This window comes from Aedes aegypti, chromosome 1 (assembly GCF_002204515.2).
Source record: "Aedes aegypti strain LVP_AGWG chromosome 1, AaegL5.0 Primary Assembly, whole genome shotgun sequence".
NCBI classification, from domain to species: Eukaryota; Metazoa; Arthropoda; class Insecta; order Diptera; family Culicidae; genus Aedes; species Aedes aegypti.
The window spans coordinates 189,782,533-189,803,396 of NC_035107.1; the positions used below are offsets into that span (position 1 = coordinate 189,782,533).

At 38.6% G+C, this 20,864-nt stretch overlaps 1 protein-coding gene across 4 annotated transcripts in view; it reads left to right on the top strand.

The window, feature by feature from the left end:
• Nucleotides 1–20,864, top strand: part of LOC5577524 (acyl-CoA Delta(11) desaturase) — a 40,608-nt gene that overhangs the window by 9,824 nt on the left and 9,920 nt on the right. For 2 of the 4 annotated variants that reach the window (XM_001656495.2, XM_001656496.2), the window contains exon 2: nt 20,549–20,790. In XM_001656495.2, the coding sequence (XP_001656545.1) occupies nt 20,565–20,790 (226 nt within the window). In that variant the 5' untranslated portion in view covers nt 20,549–20,564. Of the gene's footprint in view, nt 1–14,938; nt 15,331–20,375; nt 20,398–20,548; nt 20,791–20,864 lie in introns of those variants that run through there. The other 2 variants (XM_021855484.1, XM_021855504.1) reach the window with 2 other exon arrangements.

Here is a 20,864-nt window from a genome sequence, read left to right on the forward strand (position 1 = left end):
ATTCTATCAAAAACATATCAAACCAAATTAGGGGTCATCCATAAATGACGTAGCTTTTTTAGGGGGGAGCCTCTAGTCGGGTCTGCATAAAAATCGTTCTCTCTCCTTTACTCCTTCGCAAAATTTGTAAACAACAAGGCCAGTAAACGTCAAAATCCCATGCAAAATCAAAATAGTGCAGTGCCCTATGGACAGGCAATGGGCATGCCCTATATCAACTGCAGCGATTTGCAGTAGACAGGATGTCCCTGTTCCCGATCTATCTATCGAGCCCTCTGTCACCATAGAAGATGGTGTCTCCATCATGTCGATAGCCTGCCTATGGACCTTCAATACAGTTAACTTCCCTTTACTCGATATTCCGTATCTCGATATCGATGGTTTTCATGGCTACATCGATGGTCTTTGGATCGCATTTGTACTAATTTTTTAGTGTTTAGTGTTCTATAACTCGATACCTCCTTAACTCGATGGTCCTTTCGATACAGAGTTATGGAGAGTTGAAATTTTGATTACGTTTACTTGAAGTTTCACGGTTTTTCACACTCTGCCCGTCGAATGTGTGGTTTTCCAGTGACAGTTGGTGACAGGTTTCCTTGACTTTTGGGAGCAATCTAAGCCAGCTGTCTCTTCTCTCTCTCAGGTCACTATGCCCGTTATTAAAGGCCATTGTACCAGGTTTTAGTGATCCAAAACAATTTGAGAACGCGAAATGGTGTCTGCTTGCTTATTATTTTTTTGGTAAAATGAGTGGTTTTCAATCTAGTAGGGTGCCGTTACCAATGGTTGTAATGTACCAGTAGATTGGACTGTGGAGTGGGGTGCTCCGCTTTTCACACGAACAAATTGCTTGAAAAATCTTTTTTTTTTTTTTTGCTAACTTTGACATCTTCTGCTTTCTAACGTCCTCAGGGACATCGAATTTATGATGAGCAGTGAAAAACTGGAGCCTCGGAAGCTGCCGGAAGTCTGCTTTTACATACGTCTCATCATCCATAACGAGGCAATGTGGTTTCGTCAACATCTGGGTATAGAGTTTCCGTGCACGTGTTTTACCTACCATATTCTACCATTCATCGCGATTCAGTTTCTTCGCCACATCTCGAACTGAACGCTTGTAATTCCTCTTGAAAACTTTAACTACTTGATTGTGATCCGTAATAACTTTTTTCATTCCGATCGATGGTCAAACGTTCATGGTACCGATTTAAAACACGAGAAACCGTAGAATGTACCATTCCCAGCTTTGTGCTGATGGCACGAAGAGATGGATCCGGATTTTCGAGGAACGTGCGCAAAATTTCTTTGTGCCGCTGTTGTTCTTCCGACTCCATCTTCCCAACGATTGCACATCTGCTAGTGAAACTTACACAGCGTAAACAAATACTCATTGAGCAAATTAAACCCAAAGTTTCAAAATAAAATCCGCAACGGGTGAAAAATTGCAGCCATTTAAAAGTGGTGCAATTTGATTCCGTACACCCTTTAGTGGCTAAATCTACCTAACGCTTAAGACTAGGCCAGAATCACACATTTACTCAACTTTTAAATGTTTTTCGTTTTTAAAATTAGGACAGGGCTTTAGGACCCCATTAACAGTGGAAGATGCGCAATGACTTTGACGCATTTAGTGCAGAAATTTATCTTAACTATCCACTCAACTTGCAAATTAAGTTGCTATTTTGTTCCAAACCGGGAAATTTTTGAGGAAAATGGCCCAGCGCATACGAAATAAAAAGGGGTTTAAAATTATATTGAGTTTCCTAAAGCTTTACCGTCAGTGCGCATCATTATCGATGATAGCAATAAACAAACAGCTGTTCAGTGGCAGCACATGTGTTTTGGTGCAAATTTCCCGCCGATCGATAGGTGTCTGATTTGCGCTAAGCGCACAGCTCTTGATCGTTGAACCTCTTGAACTTGTTTGTGTTATTTGGTGGATTTGTTTTAATTCGTGACGGCTCGAGATTGCAATCGCAGTTCATGTTGAAGCTCAACGGTTGACGTTATCGGCAGTGATGGTATTTTTCCCGAGTTCAGTGACGATGATGGTTGTAAATGTGTGATATAGCTGTTTATGCAACTGATTGCGGTTCGGTGTTAGCTATTAGAAAAATATGTTGATGAAACTTGAATAACTTAGAGTTTGTCTCGTATGGCAAAATAAAAAAAAAATCTATTGAAATTTAGGGTTTGTTTTATGTTTAACCTAAACTCATAAGTGACAGTTTTGAAATCAGAAATAAACTTGCTCTCATAATAGACTTATAGTAGTTATCGTAGAGGGCATTAACAAAGTCCAGTGAATAGCGTTAAGCATAGAATAAGGGCGTAAGTAACATTACATAATTCTCTTCATCGATTCTCTCTTCAGTGAATAAAGGTGACAATATGCAGCTTTGTTTAAATTTTCTCACCTCAGGACACAAAATTGAATCGTCACCAAGCGTTCTGAAGTAAATAACTGCTAACAAACTCGCATCTTGTAATCTTTAATCATTGAAAAAAGGATTAATGAAGAGAAATTGACTATGGTATGTTACTCACTTACAAGCTTGTAACATTTCGGTTTTGGCCAGACTACGAGAAAATATTTTTTCTAAAATACAGCAAATGAAAGTCTTCAATAGGGCATAACATTATTGATGAAATCTTAATTTTATTAAATAACACGTTAGAACGTGTTCTCGCTACTACTATGGAAAATTTTCCCGCTCAAATAACAACTAAATCATATTTCAATTTCAATTTAAAAAATAGGTCTAAAATTGAACCTTGACAATTTTGATCATGTTTGACGTTCACTTTGTCGACAACAACACCACAGAGGCTCAACTTTTTAACACAGGGGTTGTTCCTATCTGACATTTCGGAAGGGACACGGAAAACAAAATACACCCGAAGTTTGAGTTCAAACCGAAGGGTGTTAAAACATCTCAAAAACCGTAAACAATGTTTTTTTGGAGTGAAACCAACGAAAATCACTAAAAAAATTAAGTAAACATGTGTTTTTTGTCTGAACTTAAGCGTTTGGTACTGAATTTGAACCTTTATCTTTGTTAGAAAATATGAATGATAACGATTCATCGATGGGCGTTAAAAATTGCGCTCTTAACCACCGGAATAGAAATGATACCGGCATCAATAGGCGGAACTGTTTGTTTTACTGACCTAGAGAACCACTATCGACGCACCAAGTTCAAACCTAAAATCGATGTACGCACCCTTTGTTTGAACCATAAGGATTTCCTTCTTTGTAGCCCCGGTCAGTCAGTCAGTCAACGCAGCAAAAGAAGAAATCCTAACTGATTAATCAGAGCGTTAAAAATGCGCGCAATAATCGCCGCGATTAAGACACATGGGCACATCGCCTAACCCACCCAATGAGCCGGTGAATTTTATGCAGTCTGCTTCTTCAAGTCTAATACCGGCAATGCAGGTACCGTAAGGCGGGGTATCTTTGATGATGCGGGTAACTTCGATGGCGCGGGATCCACAATACACTGAACGAAAAAAAACATTCGCAAGATAAATCCAGCTTGCCAACGACAATCGAGGCAGGCTTGATGAAAATTGCTACTTTTTTTTGTTGTTGTGTACCTTCGTTCTTTCCGGATAAACATGAGAAAAGGGCCATGCGTATTTCAATACTTCACATTCAATCAAAACAAAAGGTACTCTCGTGACATTACTTTTAACTATGCATGAATTGATGCTTATTCGATTTGTGTCTCCTTTTATGAAATGCAAAAATGTGTTTTGATCTATTACGCGATTTTATCATGTTTGTCCATTATTTAAGACCCCATGTAAGTCCGTTAGCCTGCTCTTAAGCCATTTCGTGACATGCAAACACCATTCCTGTTTTTATTTAAATAGATCATAGGTGTATTTTAAATGAATCGTTATGCAATCTTCCATCTGCAATCGATAACTAAGATAGCATTACTAGTTTTAAAAATAAAATAAAAATTACAATTTTCCATAAATGTATGGAAATTTACCCGTTTCACGGTACCTTAATATATCAATTCGCGCACTTGCAGCTCCTACCGGTACAATCCACTGCTGCTCTGTACTATATAGCAACTGCCCGTGGTTGACGATGCTTGGTGCTTTGGAGTGCTTTACGTAACCATTCATAAAAATCGGTTTGCAAAATAAACGAAGTATAGATGGGTGCAAGTTGCAGGCTGAGAAAAATGTTATATCATGTTATTGTGTCGCCAGCACTAAATTGAAGTTCGGAAGTCCAGACTTCCGACTTCCGAACTTACTTCCGAAGTTTTTTGACATTTGAATTTGGCAGCTACGTTATGATGAGGATGAACTTGTTTTGGCTAGCAGAAAAGGGAAGTAAAGTCTGATACAGTGCGCCGACAACATGCCTACGAATAAAATGGAATCCGTAAGAAAAAACAGCAAAAACAGGTATTTAAGAAACTCAGTGGCGAAATGAGGGAATGGCTAGTGGACATTTACCGCCGTAAACCAGTCCTATTCCATGAAGTGGCAAGGCAAAAGTTCCACAGGAGATTTTTCACACCCATTAGTGTGTCATCCTGCACGATGTTTTTGTTTTGATATGCTAGGTGTAGTGTTGCGGGATGATATGATTTGAACAGAAAGTTGTATCGGAAGTAAGCAAAGTTGCCAGTTTGGCAGCGACTTGCCGACAATTTTTGTCTAAATGCACAATACATTGAACAGGCCCTGAGTTGAAATTCTTCTCCCGCAACCGGTGGGTACCTGCAATTGAAAATCTGCATCTTGTTCAGCAAGGCATTCAGGGTGACGTGCCCGATATTGGGCCTTCATAATCGTAGCAGACCACTTGCCAGATTAACAAATTTGAAACAGTTAAACATTTGGAGATTTCTTCGATCACGTCGATTGAATAATCCTCGCAGCTAAGCTTTACGAATTGAAAACCAATTGATTAAAGATAAATCATTTCAAAGATTGATATCGGAACAATCACCCCTAGCGCAGGGAGCGTGAAAAATCGGTTTATAAATATAAATCCGCACCAGAAGAGCATGAACGAACACATGACCAATTCGCCAGCGCAGTCTCTTCATTGGTTTTCGACTTTCTTTCCGCTAGAGTGCGAAAAACTTGCCCTGTTGTGGTATACCTACCTAGAGACGGAGGGAGATATTCTATTTTCTGACCAGCGTCGTTTCTTGCTTCTTGTTTTTTTTTTGCAATGGTAAAAATACTTTGCTTGAAATGGGGCGCGCTTTTCCTATGTTCGCAAATCATAAGGTAAGAGGAGTGTTTTTCCGCCAATCGCGCCTGATCGGCAAATTATCATCTTGGGGGTAGCTGGTTCATAGCCTACCGGTGATAATTGGCCGAGCAAGACATCGTTCATTAGATGGTTGTTGGATGCAGTCTGATGGCGATTTACCATTTCAATTCAAAGGTGGATGATTAGTATAGATATCGACGATAACTTATCGCTTGCAAATTGTCACACAGGTAGAAACAGTCTACTGCAGCCACGAAATGCTATAATACTCAAATTTTGATCATTTTGCTGCATGTGTGATTTTTGCACGGTTCATAAATTATCTTCAAAGAAAAACAGACGTAACACTAATGGAATAATCCATCGAACACGTTTTAAACGATCATTTCAAATTTCCTATGTTTCATATCTCACAACCAGAGGCGCGGGCATCGTTTTCCATCGTGTTTGACGTTTCAAACTAGCGCCGTCTTCAGACTTTGTCGTACATAATTCTATTTTGTGCAAACAGACTCTGCCTTACTTGGGACGTAACGCCAAAAAGCAAAACCAATATAAATCGTCCTTTCAACTGAAAGTGACCGGCAACAGCTGGCGCAGTCAGCGAGCATGCTCGTGATCGATAAAACGTAACCGTTTGTTTTGCACTGTAAGGTAAAATAAACGCGGTCCTTATCAGTTTGGCGGTGTGTCTCAGTGTCTGGTAACTGTTGCAGCTTTCTCTGCCATAATCACCGTCCGGATTATCACGTCGTCGTCGCAGAGTTTCTATTGAAATGTGCAAAAAAATATTATATTGCCCCTTATCTCGATTCGCAATTTTAGAAAGACGTGTTTTCCTTTTCCACGAATCATTTTGTGAACACGTCGTCGACCGAGTCATTCTTGTTTCGGCTTGGAAGTCACGTTGCAATTCCGGGATCAATTGTCACTCAATTTGTGCCAATCTAGTGGAAGATGAGTATAGAATCACTGGTGCAAGAATGCGTGATAATGCGGTCGCTGGCAATCTATCAATGGATTTGCAGTCTGATGGGTGCCGGTCACATGATAGTGTGATAATCGATCGTCAGAGTGTTCATGTTTTATTCAGTGCTTTCTACCAACAGAAACTGTTAAACAATGGGAAAACAGATGACCAGCATGATTCCACAATTATTGAGAGTCTAAAGGACACCTTTGTAAGACTTCGTTGCAAAAACGAAAACGAATGCTTTATGACAGTAGGTTCAATTTATCGCCTCAATCATACTTGTGATGCAAATGACCTCCGAAATTGATTCATGAATTTCAAACGAAAATCAGTATTTTTGACACCCATCGAATTCTATTAATACATTATAAATTCTATATATCATTCAAATTTTATGTATGAGTTCCATTTCTCAGCTAATTTATGCGCCCGGTTGAAGGTTTGTATTATTTCCGATTTGAAAACATCAGAAAAATCGATCGGTGGCGGTCACAGCGTTTCTTTCAAGAAAAACTTCAGAATTTCACCAAACATTCCTAAGAGATATTTTTGAAGAATTTGTAGAAATAGATCGATAGTAAATCCCGCAGAATTGGATATGATTAGGATACTTCTATAAGCTAGCAAAAATCCTAATATTCCTCCAGAAATTTTCTAGAAATTCCATCAAATATTAAATTTTATCCGTTTTTGAGAAAATTAATTAAGAAGAATTACAACCTATCTGTTGTAAAATGAATCTCCTTTTTAACATTTTTTTTCTCCGTGTAAATCGCTCAAATTTTGCATGCAATCAGCTTGCGTTAAAACAATAGTTACTTCCTATCGTTTTCCATACAAATTGTATGACAAAATGATAAACCGTTCCATTCAGTTACCTATGACGTTTTTCTATCAGTGTAAAATCGACTCAAGTAGTGTTTTGTTTTGATTCGTGGTTAAGTCATTTTGTCTCTCCATACAACGGATCGGTGAAAGAAATGGTTACTTTGCGAAAGTTGGAAATCTTTCTTATGCCGTTTTGTAAATCCTGAAATTAAACGTTCTAAAAGTCAAAAATCCAGTTTATTTAGAGCGGAACGTGTACAATTTCGTCTGCGAAACACGTAGAATTGATAAAGTATGTTTGTTTACTTTTCTGACTTGAGTCTGTTTGAATATTTTTTTTTATATTGGCAGTAATAGCTTCGGGAATTCCTAGACATATACTATAATTTTCTCTCAGATTCCGTCAAGGTTTTCCCTAGGAACATTCCACTAGCTGTCTCACTTATTAACTCAAGATTAATTTCAAGAATTCCTTTAAAAGATCATCCATTTTTTTTTCCTCATGGGGACTATGCACCTGAAAAGAAAAATAATCGCCCATCTCGAGGCGTGGGAGGTTTCTTGCAAGAAATTGACATAAAAAGCATTTTTTTATCGCAGTCCGCAGTTGGAAAGAAATGTCATTTCAAATGGAGCTCACTGTTGAAAATTTCTTGAACATTTCTTCCGCAGTTATTTTTGAATTTTCTTGAGCGGCACAGCATACTTAGCTATAGGACATCTCTTTGGAAATTACTCCTGTTTAAGCTAAGTATGCTGTTTCGCTCAAGAAAAGTAAAGAAATTCCTTGACTGAAAGGGTCAAGAAATTTCCTACAGAGAGCCCCCTTTGAAGTGACATTTCTTCTCAACTGCGTACTGCGATCAGAAAAAAGTGATTTTCTTGACCATTTCTTGGAAGAAATTTTCCACGCATCGAGATAGGCGATTCCTTTTCTTGTCAGTAGCAAATCGGCCTTTATTCTTCTGAGATTCTGTTTAATATAAGGGCGAAGTAGTCCGTCTTTGATATTTGTACCAGGGGGGGTATACGCAACGAGAAGCGCCTACCGTTCATGTTTTGTGGGTGTATTCGTTTGGCTCACAACGCTGCTAGGCATCCCGCTGTTTGAGTGTTGAAATGCATCAGCATTTGCTGCCTGGCATGGCCCGCGTTCGATCTGTGCTGTTTGGATCAACCCGCGTGAGAGATGATGCTGTTTGGGACGGCCCGCCCGAGAGATGATTGTTAGGCGAGCTTTGTTTGTAGTTGACAGCCGTACACCCACCCTGATTTGTACGCATGATTGTGGCTAATGGATCATTAAAAGAACCAAATCGACCGCTATGCAAAAAAACATAGATAGCGCCAACGTAGCCTTGTGTGTTTGACAGAACAGCAATGCTGTCACAATGTTAAATCCCATATACGGTGGCGCCTTTGTTATGATGTGGTGAGTACCGAAAAAGCTACCATCAATGATCCATTCATCTCCCGCTTTCAAATGCATAAAAATCGCTTGGCTTTACACTGGCATAACTGAAAAAGTATCATCATTCCTTCTGCATGTAAGCGCACGAGGTGATATTTTTTCCAAATCAATATTAACTAGATATGACCATGGGTATAGTCAGGATTTCTATCAGAGAGGGGCAAGCGACAAAAACATATTTACGAAAGTCATACAAAACGATCATTATTTTTGCTTGAAACGTTAAATTTGAAAGAATTCCCCCATAATTTCATATACAGATTTCTAAATTGATGTTCCCAAGAAAGCTCCGAAAATTCATCGAGAAGTTGCTTATGGCGTACTCACCTCACCCAAGGTTCTATCCAGAATTTTTCTAAGAATATCCTACAGAAATTTGCTGAAGCTAAGAAGCAAAATTCTGAAAAAAAAACTCCTACGAATGCTGCAGGGGATGTTCTGGTGCTCTAAGAGGCATTCATAGATAAATGATAGTAAACTCTGAAGGAAACTACAGGTTCTAATTCTTGGGCGAATCAATTCTTAAATTATTTTTCCAATGGGACAAATGAAAGATTCCGCAATCCCATTAAGAATTATCGATTAACTTTTAAGAGAACTGCAGGAAGGATTAAAGAAATATTTGACGAAACACCAAAAAACTGCGCAGAGAACTTTCTACAGAAATCATATTGAATCATTTTTTTGAAAAATGCTTTAAAAAAATATACACAGCAGAAATTTCTACACAAATTTCAATTGTGGGAGGTAAACTTTCAGAGGCCTTCCTTAGCCAAGTGGTTAGAGTTCGTGGCTACGAAGCAAAATCACACACTCCCAAAAAATCATGTGATTTTACGTCTTTTGGATGCACATAAGCGAGCCAAATGACGTGAATTAGTGTCACATTTTAAATACGATGGTATCTGATTCGGGAATTGTCTATCCTAGTGGCATCGTTCTCATGTCCTTCATCATGTAAAATTACATTTTTCGTTCAATACATCTTTTAGACCACATTTTCACGTCATTTCATCACTTACATCATGTGTCATTCAGTCATAATGTAAATTACGTCCGCAGTGATTTTCATTATTTTTAAGAGTGCATGTCTGGGTTCGATCTTTTCGTAACGGAAATTTTCTTGACTTCCCTGGGCATAGAGTACAATCGTACTCAAGCGATTGTACTAAAACTGGGACAGAGCTTTAGGACTCTATTGTAACTTTTTGAGGAATTTTGAGGAAGTTGTTCATAAATCTCAAGCAATTCCTAAGGAGTATCTTGAATTTACTAAGGAATAAAAAAAATACTCAAGTGCTCCTTATAAATAAATAATTCCTAAAGCAAAATTCCGTGTTTATCTTCTGACCGAGTTCAAGAGTTAATACTTGAAAACTTTATCAAAAAATATGCCGAAGAAGTGTCGAAGGTGCCATTTTAGGCGAATGGAGGAATCTCTATAAACTTCCTGTAATTACTTTGTTAGAACTCTTGAAAAAAAACATGAAACCTTCTGTTCAAGCATGGGAAACATTCACTCGATTATTGCGTTCCTCACTTCCACACGCAGTCAAGAGCAAGGTTGCCGTTTCTCCAACCAAGCTGAGTGTTTCAATTTCCAATGCGCTTTCTACTTGTTCGCCGAGCGGCAAAATAGACAAAAACGGCAACAGAATAATTACCTAAGGACCCCGTGTGCCGAAGGCATCCGATTGCTGTAGCGAATGATTCTTTACATTCCGATTTCTCACGAGTGGCATTCAGTGATGCCACATACACAGATGTATTTGTAACTACACAGATTTTTTCATGTTGCCTCCTACAGATTGCCATAATTTGTTTGCAAAGGTCAAAAACTAAAAGTGAAAATAAAATGGATTTTTGTGCATCACAGATTTTTACCAAGATTTTTAAAGGTTGAGATTTTTTCAACCTAAATCACAGATGAGATTCGAACAAAATGTGGCAACACTGGTGGCATTCGTGGGAATGCACCCGGTGAAATGATTCAATGAACGCGAAATCCGTACATTCCGCAATGATTGAATGGCGAACGCGTTCTTTCGTGTGTCCCATTCAAGAGCGGATTGATGCTCTCTCCGCTCCTTGAATCTTTCGATGTTCGGTTGATCTCAATCGTTTGCGATTCGTCGGGATTGCGGTCACCATAGTAGCGTTCGGCAGTCACTGAACTTTCGGTGGCCGCAGATCGGTAGCGTTCAGGTGAGTTAGTGAGTTTTCCCATGCTTGCTTGTGTTTTGAAAAAAATTTTGGTAGCGCTACAAAGATACATTCCCGAAAAAAAAACTTGAGTTATTGCTGCAGACTTATTGAAGAAATTCGAGGTATTCTGAGAAACAGTTTGTGAAATAAACCTTGGAGCCTTGGAGTGATTATTTATGAAAGCTTTGAAAAATCGAAAAAAAATATCTAGAAAAAATTGAGGAGAAATTTCTTAGGAATAATCCTTATCCAATTGTTTGACATATTCTCTGATGAATTCCTGGAACACTCAAGATATATAGTAGGCTGTTGATAGAATCGTCGAATGATATCTGGTGAGATCTTGAGCAGAAGTTGTTTGGTGAAATTGATGAATTCTTCAAGAAGACAATTATTTTTGTAATTATAATTTGAAATTCAAACATACACACTAAGCTCATTTTACCGGAAATCGGTAAATTTCACCGAAATCTCAACAGCTGAACAGTTCGATGAAATAAAACACCGTAACTTCGTCGGCATTATACGGATTACGGTGAATTTTTACAGAATACTGTCAAAAATTACCGCACTCCGTTTTTTTTTTCTTTATTTGTATCATTCCAAACATTACATTCATTTTTTATATCTAGGTATTCTGTGTTATTAGACAACACTATCATCCTAATTTGGTAAAACAAATTTAAGATTTTATGAACATTTTGTTTACAACATATTACATTTCATTAGCCGTAGCAGTTCAGATTTTTTACAGGTGAGTTGATTTCACCTGCTTATAAGAGAAAAAAAACACGTTTTCAATTTACTTAACCTAACTTAACCTAAACATATAACGCATTAATCGTGGCAATAGAAGATTGTAACGATTTTTGCCTGAAATTATTGATTATTCTATTTGACATTTGTTCCAATGTTTCAACATTGGATATTTTATTCTGGCCTGAAAATTTGTTTGAATATCAAAAGCTTGTTCTTAAGACAAAGTTTTGATTTTCTATTAATAAGGAGATAGTGACATTTACATATTTATTACATTTGGCTTGAATGCCCTCAATGTGATTTTTGAAAGTTAAATTCATATCTAGCATGAGCCTTAGATGCTTAACATCATCTGACCAATTTATTGGAACCCCTCTCATCGTGACAACATGTCTACTTGAAGGTTTCAAATAAAGAGCTTTTGGTTTATGTGGGAATAATATTAGTTGAGTTCTGGAAGCATTAGGAGAAATCTTCCATTTTTGCAAGTATGAAGAAAAAATATCCAAACTTTTTTGCAATCGACTACAGATGACACGCAGGCTTCGTCCTGTGGCGGAGAGGCCTGTGTCATCCGCAAACAAGGATTTTTGGCATCCCTGAGGTAACTCAGGCAAGTCAGATGTGAAAATATTGTATAATATTGGTCCCAAAATGCTGTCTTGGGAAAAACCAGCTCTTACAGGAAGTCTTTCAGATCTGGAGTTCTGATAATGAACCTGAAGTGTACGATTTGACAGATATTGAATTATTCTAACAATGTATGTTGGAAAATTAAAGTTTTTTTAATTTTACGATCAAACCTTCATGCCAAACACCGTTGACAGAGAAAATGATTATACTAGAGAAACGCGGAGAGGATTTTGACTTTGTTTATAAACCATATGTGCAATGACTACCAATAATTGAGGTCATTCAAACAATATTTTAGTGTGCGTGTCATCCTGTCAGTCGCTATAAGAAACCAAGCTTATCAATGACGTCACTTTCGTATGCCCTGTCACTAACACACATCCATCGTCTCTTTCGCGTAACATCTCTCTGAGTCTCATTGAATTTGCTCGATTGGAACCACGTTTGACGGTTCAATTGGAACCTTTGGTTTCAGAATCCGCGCTTCTCTACATAAACAAATTCTCTGACCGTTGAATGCTTTTTCTATGTCTAGAAGAGCAAGACCGTTAAATAGCCTTCAAATTTGTTGGAACGTATTAAATTTGTTACACGTAAAAGTTGATAAGTGGTCGAATGTCCATGTCGGAATCCGAACTGTTCATTGGCGAAAGCTGAACTTCGTTGATGTGTACCATCATTCTGTTCAAAATGACTTTTTCAAAAAGTTTGCTGATGGATGAAAGCTAGCTGATTGGACGATAGCTAGGAGCATCGACAAAAAAATAGGGCCTAAGTAAAGCCCTGTCCTAATTCTAATGCCAAACGGTTAAGTTGAATATCAAACATGATCTAAAGTGTCAAGGTTCAAATTTGAACCTATTTTTAAAATTAGTTTTAGGACCCTATTGGTGGAATCCTTTGCTTATTTTTACAAGGCTTACCTATCATCTAGCCCAGTCTGACTTAACACTGACCTTCTGAGCTAAGGCTTATATTTTCTGTAAATCATACGCAGTTATAACCCTTTCAATAAGTCGGACATCACAATGTCGTCAAAGCATCTCATAGAGTAACCACAATTTTCTATTAACTTTTTTGTCATGAAAACGTTATGAACTAAAGTGTGGAGAATCCATTGCAGCTCTGTCGTAGCTTGTGCCGGTGTCATTAATGTTTTCACCATCAAACACATTTTTAATTGCTCCCGCGCAGTTAACGTAACGCAACTAAGCTAATGTAAACCACAAAAAAACCTTGGTGATGCATGTGACCTTCAATGACAGTTCTGTATTTTTCGGCTCAAGTTCCATGAAATGCTTCTGCTTAAGAATAGCGGGCATGCAAATTTATCGTGAAGTACACATCATACATCTTATAAAAGACATAAGTCTTCGTAAATGAGAGTGTATTTCATCATCGCCAAAGGCCACGTACACATTTTCTCCCCTTGACAAAGAACACGCGATATCAGCTGACGAACAGACACGCCATCCCATCCCATCCCTGACGATCCCGTCTCGCCAAGGGTTGCCGGATGGGAGAGATTATGTGATATCTGTGCCACACAAAAGGCCACCCTCTTTTGGGGTGGTTGTTGGGTGGTATGGTGTCGCGTCACCTTTTTTCCCATCTTATCGATTTTTCCGGCCCCGTACACATACGCGTACAATTTCCACGAATACAAGTACGATAAACCTCTAGTTAATCGAGATGAACCCTGTGCAGGCTGGTAAACTACAGCGTAAACGTTAGGTACTTCATTAAAATTTCGGTTGTTTGGCGGTATCCAGACCCCATAATATCTAAAATATTGGTGCCCTGAAACTGTTTTTAAAACGCGTTTGAAATCAATAAGTGCATCACCCCTCGGCAAATTTTACGTAGACAAGCTGTCATTATATGCATTGAAATGTCATTATGAGCACAATATTGTAATAATATGAAAAGTGTAGCTTGTCTATCAGCCGATTTAGATCTTAACCATAGGGTAACTGTCCCTTACTTATCCCACTCGCCAATATTCATCCTAACAAAAGTTCGATACTCGGTTCGGAACGGTCCCTCTGTACTCAGAAGTAGAGAGACACGTGGACCACTCGAACAGGTTACAAGTGGTAGCCACGTGGCGTTGGAGCTGGACGAGGAATGGTAAAGCACTCTCGGTTTCGATTGAACTTCGTGCTTGTATTCGTGTCAGGCTTCTGCCCAGATATTTGTCATATATTCTACCCTACTTGAAATTTGTTTGACCCAAAGATAAGTTATATTTGATAATAACGATAGGCAAGTCAACTCGCTCCATCATTTTCTATCGTTAATCAATTTTGATATCATAAAATTTTCTGATAGGGTGCAGAGCTACTCGGGCACTTCCATGATTCACTTTGGCATGGGGAGTTTTTCTCGACCAAATTGTCTGAAACTTTGCATTGGGAAGCACATCAATACGACGCATATTGTGGCCAAATATGAGTTCAGTAGCTTTCAAAAAAACCCTACTGCCGAAGTGAATCAAAAGTGCCAAGAATAGGATCCGTCTCCCTATGTACTGTATCTCAACAGCTGATGAAATTCTCAGCTGAATTTATTGAAAGGGGGTTGCAGCCTAGTGCCATTGTTTACATTCGAGCTCCCGTCTGCGAATCGATTCTTCACTCTCCGGTGAATGCGATATCCTTTTCTCTCGCAATTAGAAACGAACGACGCAGATTCTTGCTCAGCGAACTCTCGCTCCGCTTCCATTCGAAAACTGGGAGAGTTTGCAATGATTCAAGCCAGCCAGGCATACAGAGCACATCGATTTCATTTCGCAATCGTTGTGGCCACACGCCAAGTAGTAGGTATCCAAAGCAGCTCAGTTCGTCCCTGACGGAGTAGAAACCAATCGAACGAACAACTCTCGGATTACATAAAACGGACATCCGTTTGGTTTAGTGCGCTAAAATTGGGATTATCTAGTTCGACGTCTTGGCCTGCTCTGCTGTTAGAAGAATGTCTAGTGACGTCTTTCGTTGAAAGCATCATTTTGACGAATCACAGTAATCGTCTATCCATCCGACAACTAGAAAAGAGTACCCAAAGTAAACCGTGTTAGTGAACGAAATCTGTGCTTCCCTGGCGTAAAAAAAACTACATTCGAGTCACCCTTCCGCAATTTGCTGAGCTGAAAATCCCAGTGACCAGTTCGAATTCGCTAAAAATGGTGGCGTTCACCACAGCAAACAGGTAATAGTAGTTTACGGAACAAGTTGCAGAATGATGATTTTTACAGCACGAGTCGTACATTTATCCTACGAGGCTTGCCGAGTAGGATAATTACGACGAGTGCTGTAAAAATCGAGTTTTGCAACGAGTTACGTACAACATTTTTTGCAATTTCGTTGAAAACCATTTGAGGGTATCAGAAATAAAAACGGAATGCATTCACCATCATTTTACAATTTCTGAAAAATGGTTGTGTAATGATTCATTACGCAACTGAAATCAGTTGCGTAATGAGAAAGCGTTGCGTAATGAATCATTACAGCACTGGTTTCAGTTGCGTAATGACTATTCCCGCACTGCATACTTCAGTGCAGGAAAGTAGGCCGTTTCATGACAGATTGGCGTGATGAAAATCAGCCTATTACGATGAGAAATTGCAAAAAACATCTTTATATAATGCGAAAATTTTACGTGGAACTCCCCTCATTTTCGACTGCAGTGCAGTGCGGGTGCGAAAATTGATTTTTCTTTCGAAATGTCGATTTTATGCACAGTCGAGCTCCCCCACCCCTCATTTATTTGATAGTGTCGCATTATCCATCGCATTGGAGTTTTCCCTCCTGAAATCCTGGGATGTTTGTCATCGTTATATCAGAATGAGACAATCGATAAAGTTTGACATTTTTTCCTCAATGTTACTCTAAAAGGTCTTTTGACATCTGATTATATGTCCTTCGCGGTGTCAGCTCATTTTCCGATGATACTTCACCCTAGAAAATGGCTGATAGGATAAGCTTTTGATCTTTGTCTGTATGTACGTATATGTTGCTTATTACGTCTAGCCAGTGATACAGGAAAAAAGCAACAAGGGAACATATAGACAAGTGGTATAAAAATAAGGATATAGAGAATCCTTTCATCCTCGGTAATAACAGCGTGTCCTTGTGTTCCTATGGGATGTTTTTAGTTCCCTATGTAGATTGGCCCACTTGTGATTATATCCTTGGTGTTCGTTTCGTCGCGCCACCCCCTGCTCCCATTGTTCAGCGCAAGAGAAAGCTCCCATCTGTTGCTTCTGAATTATGCATCAACCGTGATGGTAGATGCCGCCTTGGATTACAAAGGAAAAGGAACTCAAAGATGTAAGGGAGCATCCATGAATGACGGGGAATGTTTCGGCCAAATGTTGGTATTCCCTCTTCGTGGCCTATTTATCGATACTAATCTAGGATTTGACACAAATTTACAGACATCTCCCTCCCCTTAGGAAACTACGTCATTTTTGGACGATCCCTAATTGGTATGTATAGCGTCTGTATTCCCAGTTAGCATTAGGACTGTGTGAAATTGCATTGTAATAAAAGTAATCAAGCTTGAAAAAGCCAGTAAATCGATGTCTATGAATATATGCAACACACGCTCAAACGAAGTTACACAAAATTGAGTATGATTCGAACAAAATCAAGTTGTTCTAGAGCAACACATCAGGTGTGCAATTTTAACACATGCTGAAAACCTGCTCCTGGGATGATTTTTTCTTCTTTTTTGCAAGGTATATTACACATAAATTCCCTGCGCCAGATTAATCGTCTCTGTGCATAGCAAAGTTTGAGAAGATCTAGCAGAAATCAGACAAAATCGATTTTTCAGGATGAGTGAAAATAACACACATGTTGTGTTGGTCCAGAAGAGCTCGATTTTGTGTAAATTTGTTTAAAAGAGCATGCATTTAAAATTGCAAGATCAAGAGCATTATTTTACCATGGGTGATCACTGATCAGGTGTCCAATACTCGAAAAACTGTATGTTTCTGATAGGTTTTTCTCGTACATAATTGCATAGTAAATACTTCTATTGAGGTATCCCTGGAATATAAGAGCAAGATCTGTTGTAGTGTAGATCTGTTATCAGATGTCAAAGATAGAGTAATTAAGAAAATAGGGAATTAAAGGCAAACGCAAGGTATACTTTAAACAAAATATACTACATAATCGTAATATTTAATATAGATCTTAATACACTGTTTGAAAGCTAATTAAAAAATACTATCTTAGAAAAGTAATATGAAAAAGAAACTTGTACTGTATTTCGGAAAAATTCAAGGAGCACACCTAAAAAAATATTTGATTTTTATCGAAACCTTACACATCACATACTTTCTTGTCCCAAGTTGTTCCAGGCTAGAATTTATTTTCCAAGTGCACTATAAGATGTAAACTGAAGGAGTGAACAATTTAGCTGCACATATTTGCACTTTTTTCATCTAGTTCATTTGAAAGCATTTTTAACTTTTTGCTTTAATAACTGCTAAAACTAAATTTCTAGGAATAATTTAATATCGCAATATGATTAAATCACCATAACTAAGAGCTCTACTATTTTGAATGGTTTTCGCAGCGTTTTTCGCACAAAAGGCCTATGTGTATCTAAATCTAGATCTAACTCACTATACTGCCCATAAACGCATAATTGTCCCATGTCAATAGGAAATCCAGCAAACATGGGACTGACATGCATTTATGGGCGGTATAGTCCCTACTCAAAAGTTTGTCTTGAAAACTTGTTTTTGTTTTTTTCAACAATACATTTAATTTGCATCAAAACTCATATATTTGAGATAAGATGGCAAAAATATGTTTGGCCTCCAGTCTATAAGGGAACTTTCCAGAGTGCATATGTATGTATGTATATAATGTAGTTATACCCTGAGAGAGAGGAGACATCTCACTGACAGCTGGCATGTTTTCTAGCCTTCTTTGACTTCTTTTCTAATTCTTGGGTAGTGCACAACGGTCAGATGAACTTTCTTTGGTCAAAATCATATTTTCTTCGTGTTCTTCACTATGAAAAAGGATATGAATACAAAAAAATCAATAGCAGTCCGCTAACACACAACCATATTTAGGTATTCTACTTTTTAAAATGTGAAATCATCGAAAAACACCTAGAAATTTAAATTACGTTTACTTGAATTTTGACGCTTTTTCTCGTTCTGCCCTCCGGTTGTGTTAGATTTCCAGTGACAGTTGGTGACAGGTTCCCTTGACTTTTGGGAGCTCGCAATCTAAAGCAATCAGTACACACTTTGCCAAGTGTGCAAATATTTGGCTATTTGACGTTTCAGACGTTTGCCTAATGTTAGTCGTTTTGCCAAAGGTCAGTACACGGTGGACAAAAATTTGACAGACTCTTATTTGTCCATGTTTGCGAAATCTGAACGGAGTTGCAAACTTGACCAAATAATATTTGTTTCGGCATACCTTCGAAGTATATATTTTGCCGTATCTGCAAGTATCTGCAAGCAAATATTTGTACAACATTTTTTTTGAAAATATATTTATTCAGTACACACGACAAATAAATAAATTTGGCAAATTTTTGCACATATGACAAAGTGTGTACTGATAGCTTCAGCCAGCTGTCTCCTCTCTCTCAGGTTATACCTATTCTATACAACCTTACATCACAAAAAACTATGTATTTTTACCTAGTTAATCATCAACTAACGCAACGCAAAGCACGAATGCGTAGGTGGTGCTCTTTCAAAATGGTGGCTCTTGCATCCCAGTATGTATGTATGCGGTAAAAAGAAGATTTATTATGAAACAGTTTTAAAAGACAGGTTATGATTCTTCTTAATGTATTTTGTGTGCACGGAACAGGATGTATGCGAAACATGATAAAATGAAGGCTGTACCCATGCTTTCAGTACAGCTTAGAAATTTTTAAATTAAAGAAATCATGAAGACTTGAAGAAATTTTGGGTTCTCAAACGGATTTTAAAGCTAATTTTGAGCACAAAAATCACAGAAAATCTGAGCATCCAATTATGACCCCTTTGTCTGTTTTCCGGGGTCAACATGGCCCAGAGAACTGTGAAAGGCTGTAATTTTTTAGTTAGTGAATGTTATTGTGATTTTTTCACACATTGGTGTTTTTACACGAGTTGTTTGTTTGGAACTTTTTTTTTTAAATAGGATAGTTTATGGCTTCGGCACCATTCGGCTATTATCGGCAACCAAATTTCAAACGCTAAATACAAATTATTTTTCTATCGAAACGCACCAATGAAAACATTGAAATGATTCTTTGTTCTGTAAGCTTCCCGCTGACGAGATTTCTGAGACTGAACAAACAATTTCGCCAGGGATGCCATCAATTCAAATGAAAATACGACTAATTTGGAGATGTCATACAGATTCGTCTGCAGTTCTTATGGAAACGCTGCCGAAGAGAATGAGGTTGCTAACAATAGTCAAATAAGAAATTATATTAAAAATAAATAAGAAAAAGGTTAATAGTAAACGTTGGTTTTCGTGGCTAACTCGATGGTTCCTTGGATCGCAGTTACACTGGTTTTGCGTTCTGTAACTCAATACCTCTTTAACTCGATGGTCCCTTCAATATCGAGTTATGGAGAGTTGACTGTAAAATGCAAAATCATTGTTATAATATAACAAAAGCTATATTCTCCTATGCCATATCTAGTTCAAAATTTAGACGTTATTTATATAAATAATCTTTAATTCAAAATAGTAACACGCAACGCCCATCAATGACTTTTTGCGCCACATCAAACGTCAGCAGACCGACATAATTGGTAAACACATGCCACGCCGCTCATCACAGACGCAAAACCGGCGCTGCACACGTTCTATCGCTCCCGCGCAAAACTTAATCCCGCTCTCAGTTCGGCAAATATTGCCTTTCTTTTTGGATTTGTTTACCATCGCAACAGAATCCCATAATCGTCCATTCCCAGTACTTAATCAACAACATCGATCACCTCATACTCATCATCCCATCCCGACGACCGACGCACGCGGCTGACCAGCTGCTGTTGGGTGATAGATAGCGCTTACGCGCTCACTAATCAGCAATTCCAATCACGGTGTCGAGCCCATCTTTTTGCTTCGTGCTTTCCGCCGACGACGACGCGCTTTACGTTTCCGATTAGAATAAACAAAAATTTCCTAGCGCAAATTGGTTCAGTGTGGTGCTCTAGCCGTCGTCGCATCAGTTGTGTTTGCGGTTCTGTTGTGAAAGCACGCCTTCTTTGGCAGTTCTAATAGTGGCGCAATTTTCCAGGTATCGATCACTAAATTTGGTGCATAATCCACTTGACCCCGTGACTCTTGTTCAGTTTTATTCTATGGTTCCGTTTTAAGTTAATAGTTCAGTGTCAACCATATTCACAATTCTAACCGTTTGCTTTCCATTTTCGTTATTCTACTTTCAGCACTCTACCGAAAAAGATGGCACCGAATGCGTCGGTCGAAGTGACCGGTGTTCTTAACGAGAACGATGCAGACACCGTCGATGGAGGCCTGTCGAAGGATATTGCCCCCCTGAAGCGAGCCGAGAAGCGCAAAATCAAAGTCGTGTGGCGAAATGTCATCGCCTTTGGATATCTACACCTGGCTGCCGTGTACGGCCTCTGGCTGTTGTTGACCTCGGCCAGGCTGTACACCGTCGGTTTCGGTTAGTAACCCCTCGTCAGATTATCCACTCCGAGAATGTCCCAAAGCTAATGAAATCGTTTCTCTATCCCCATT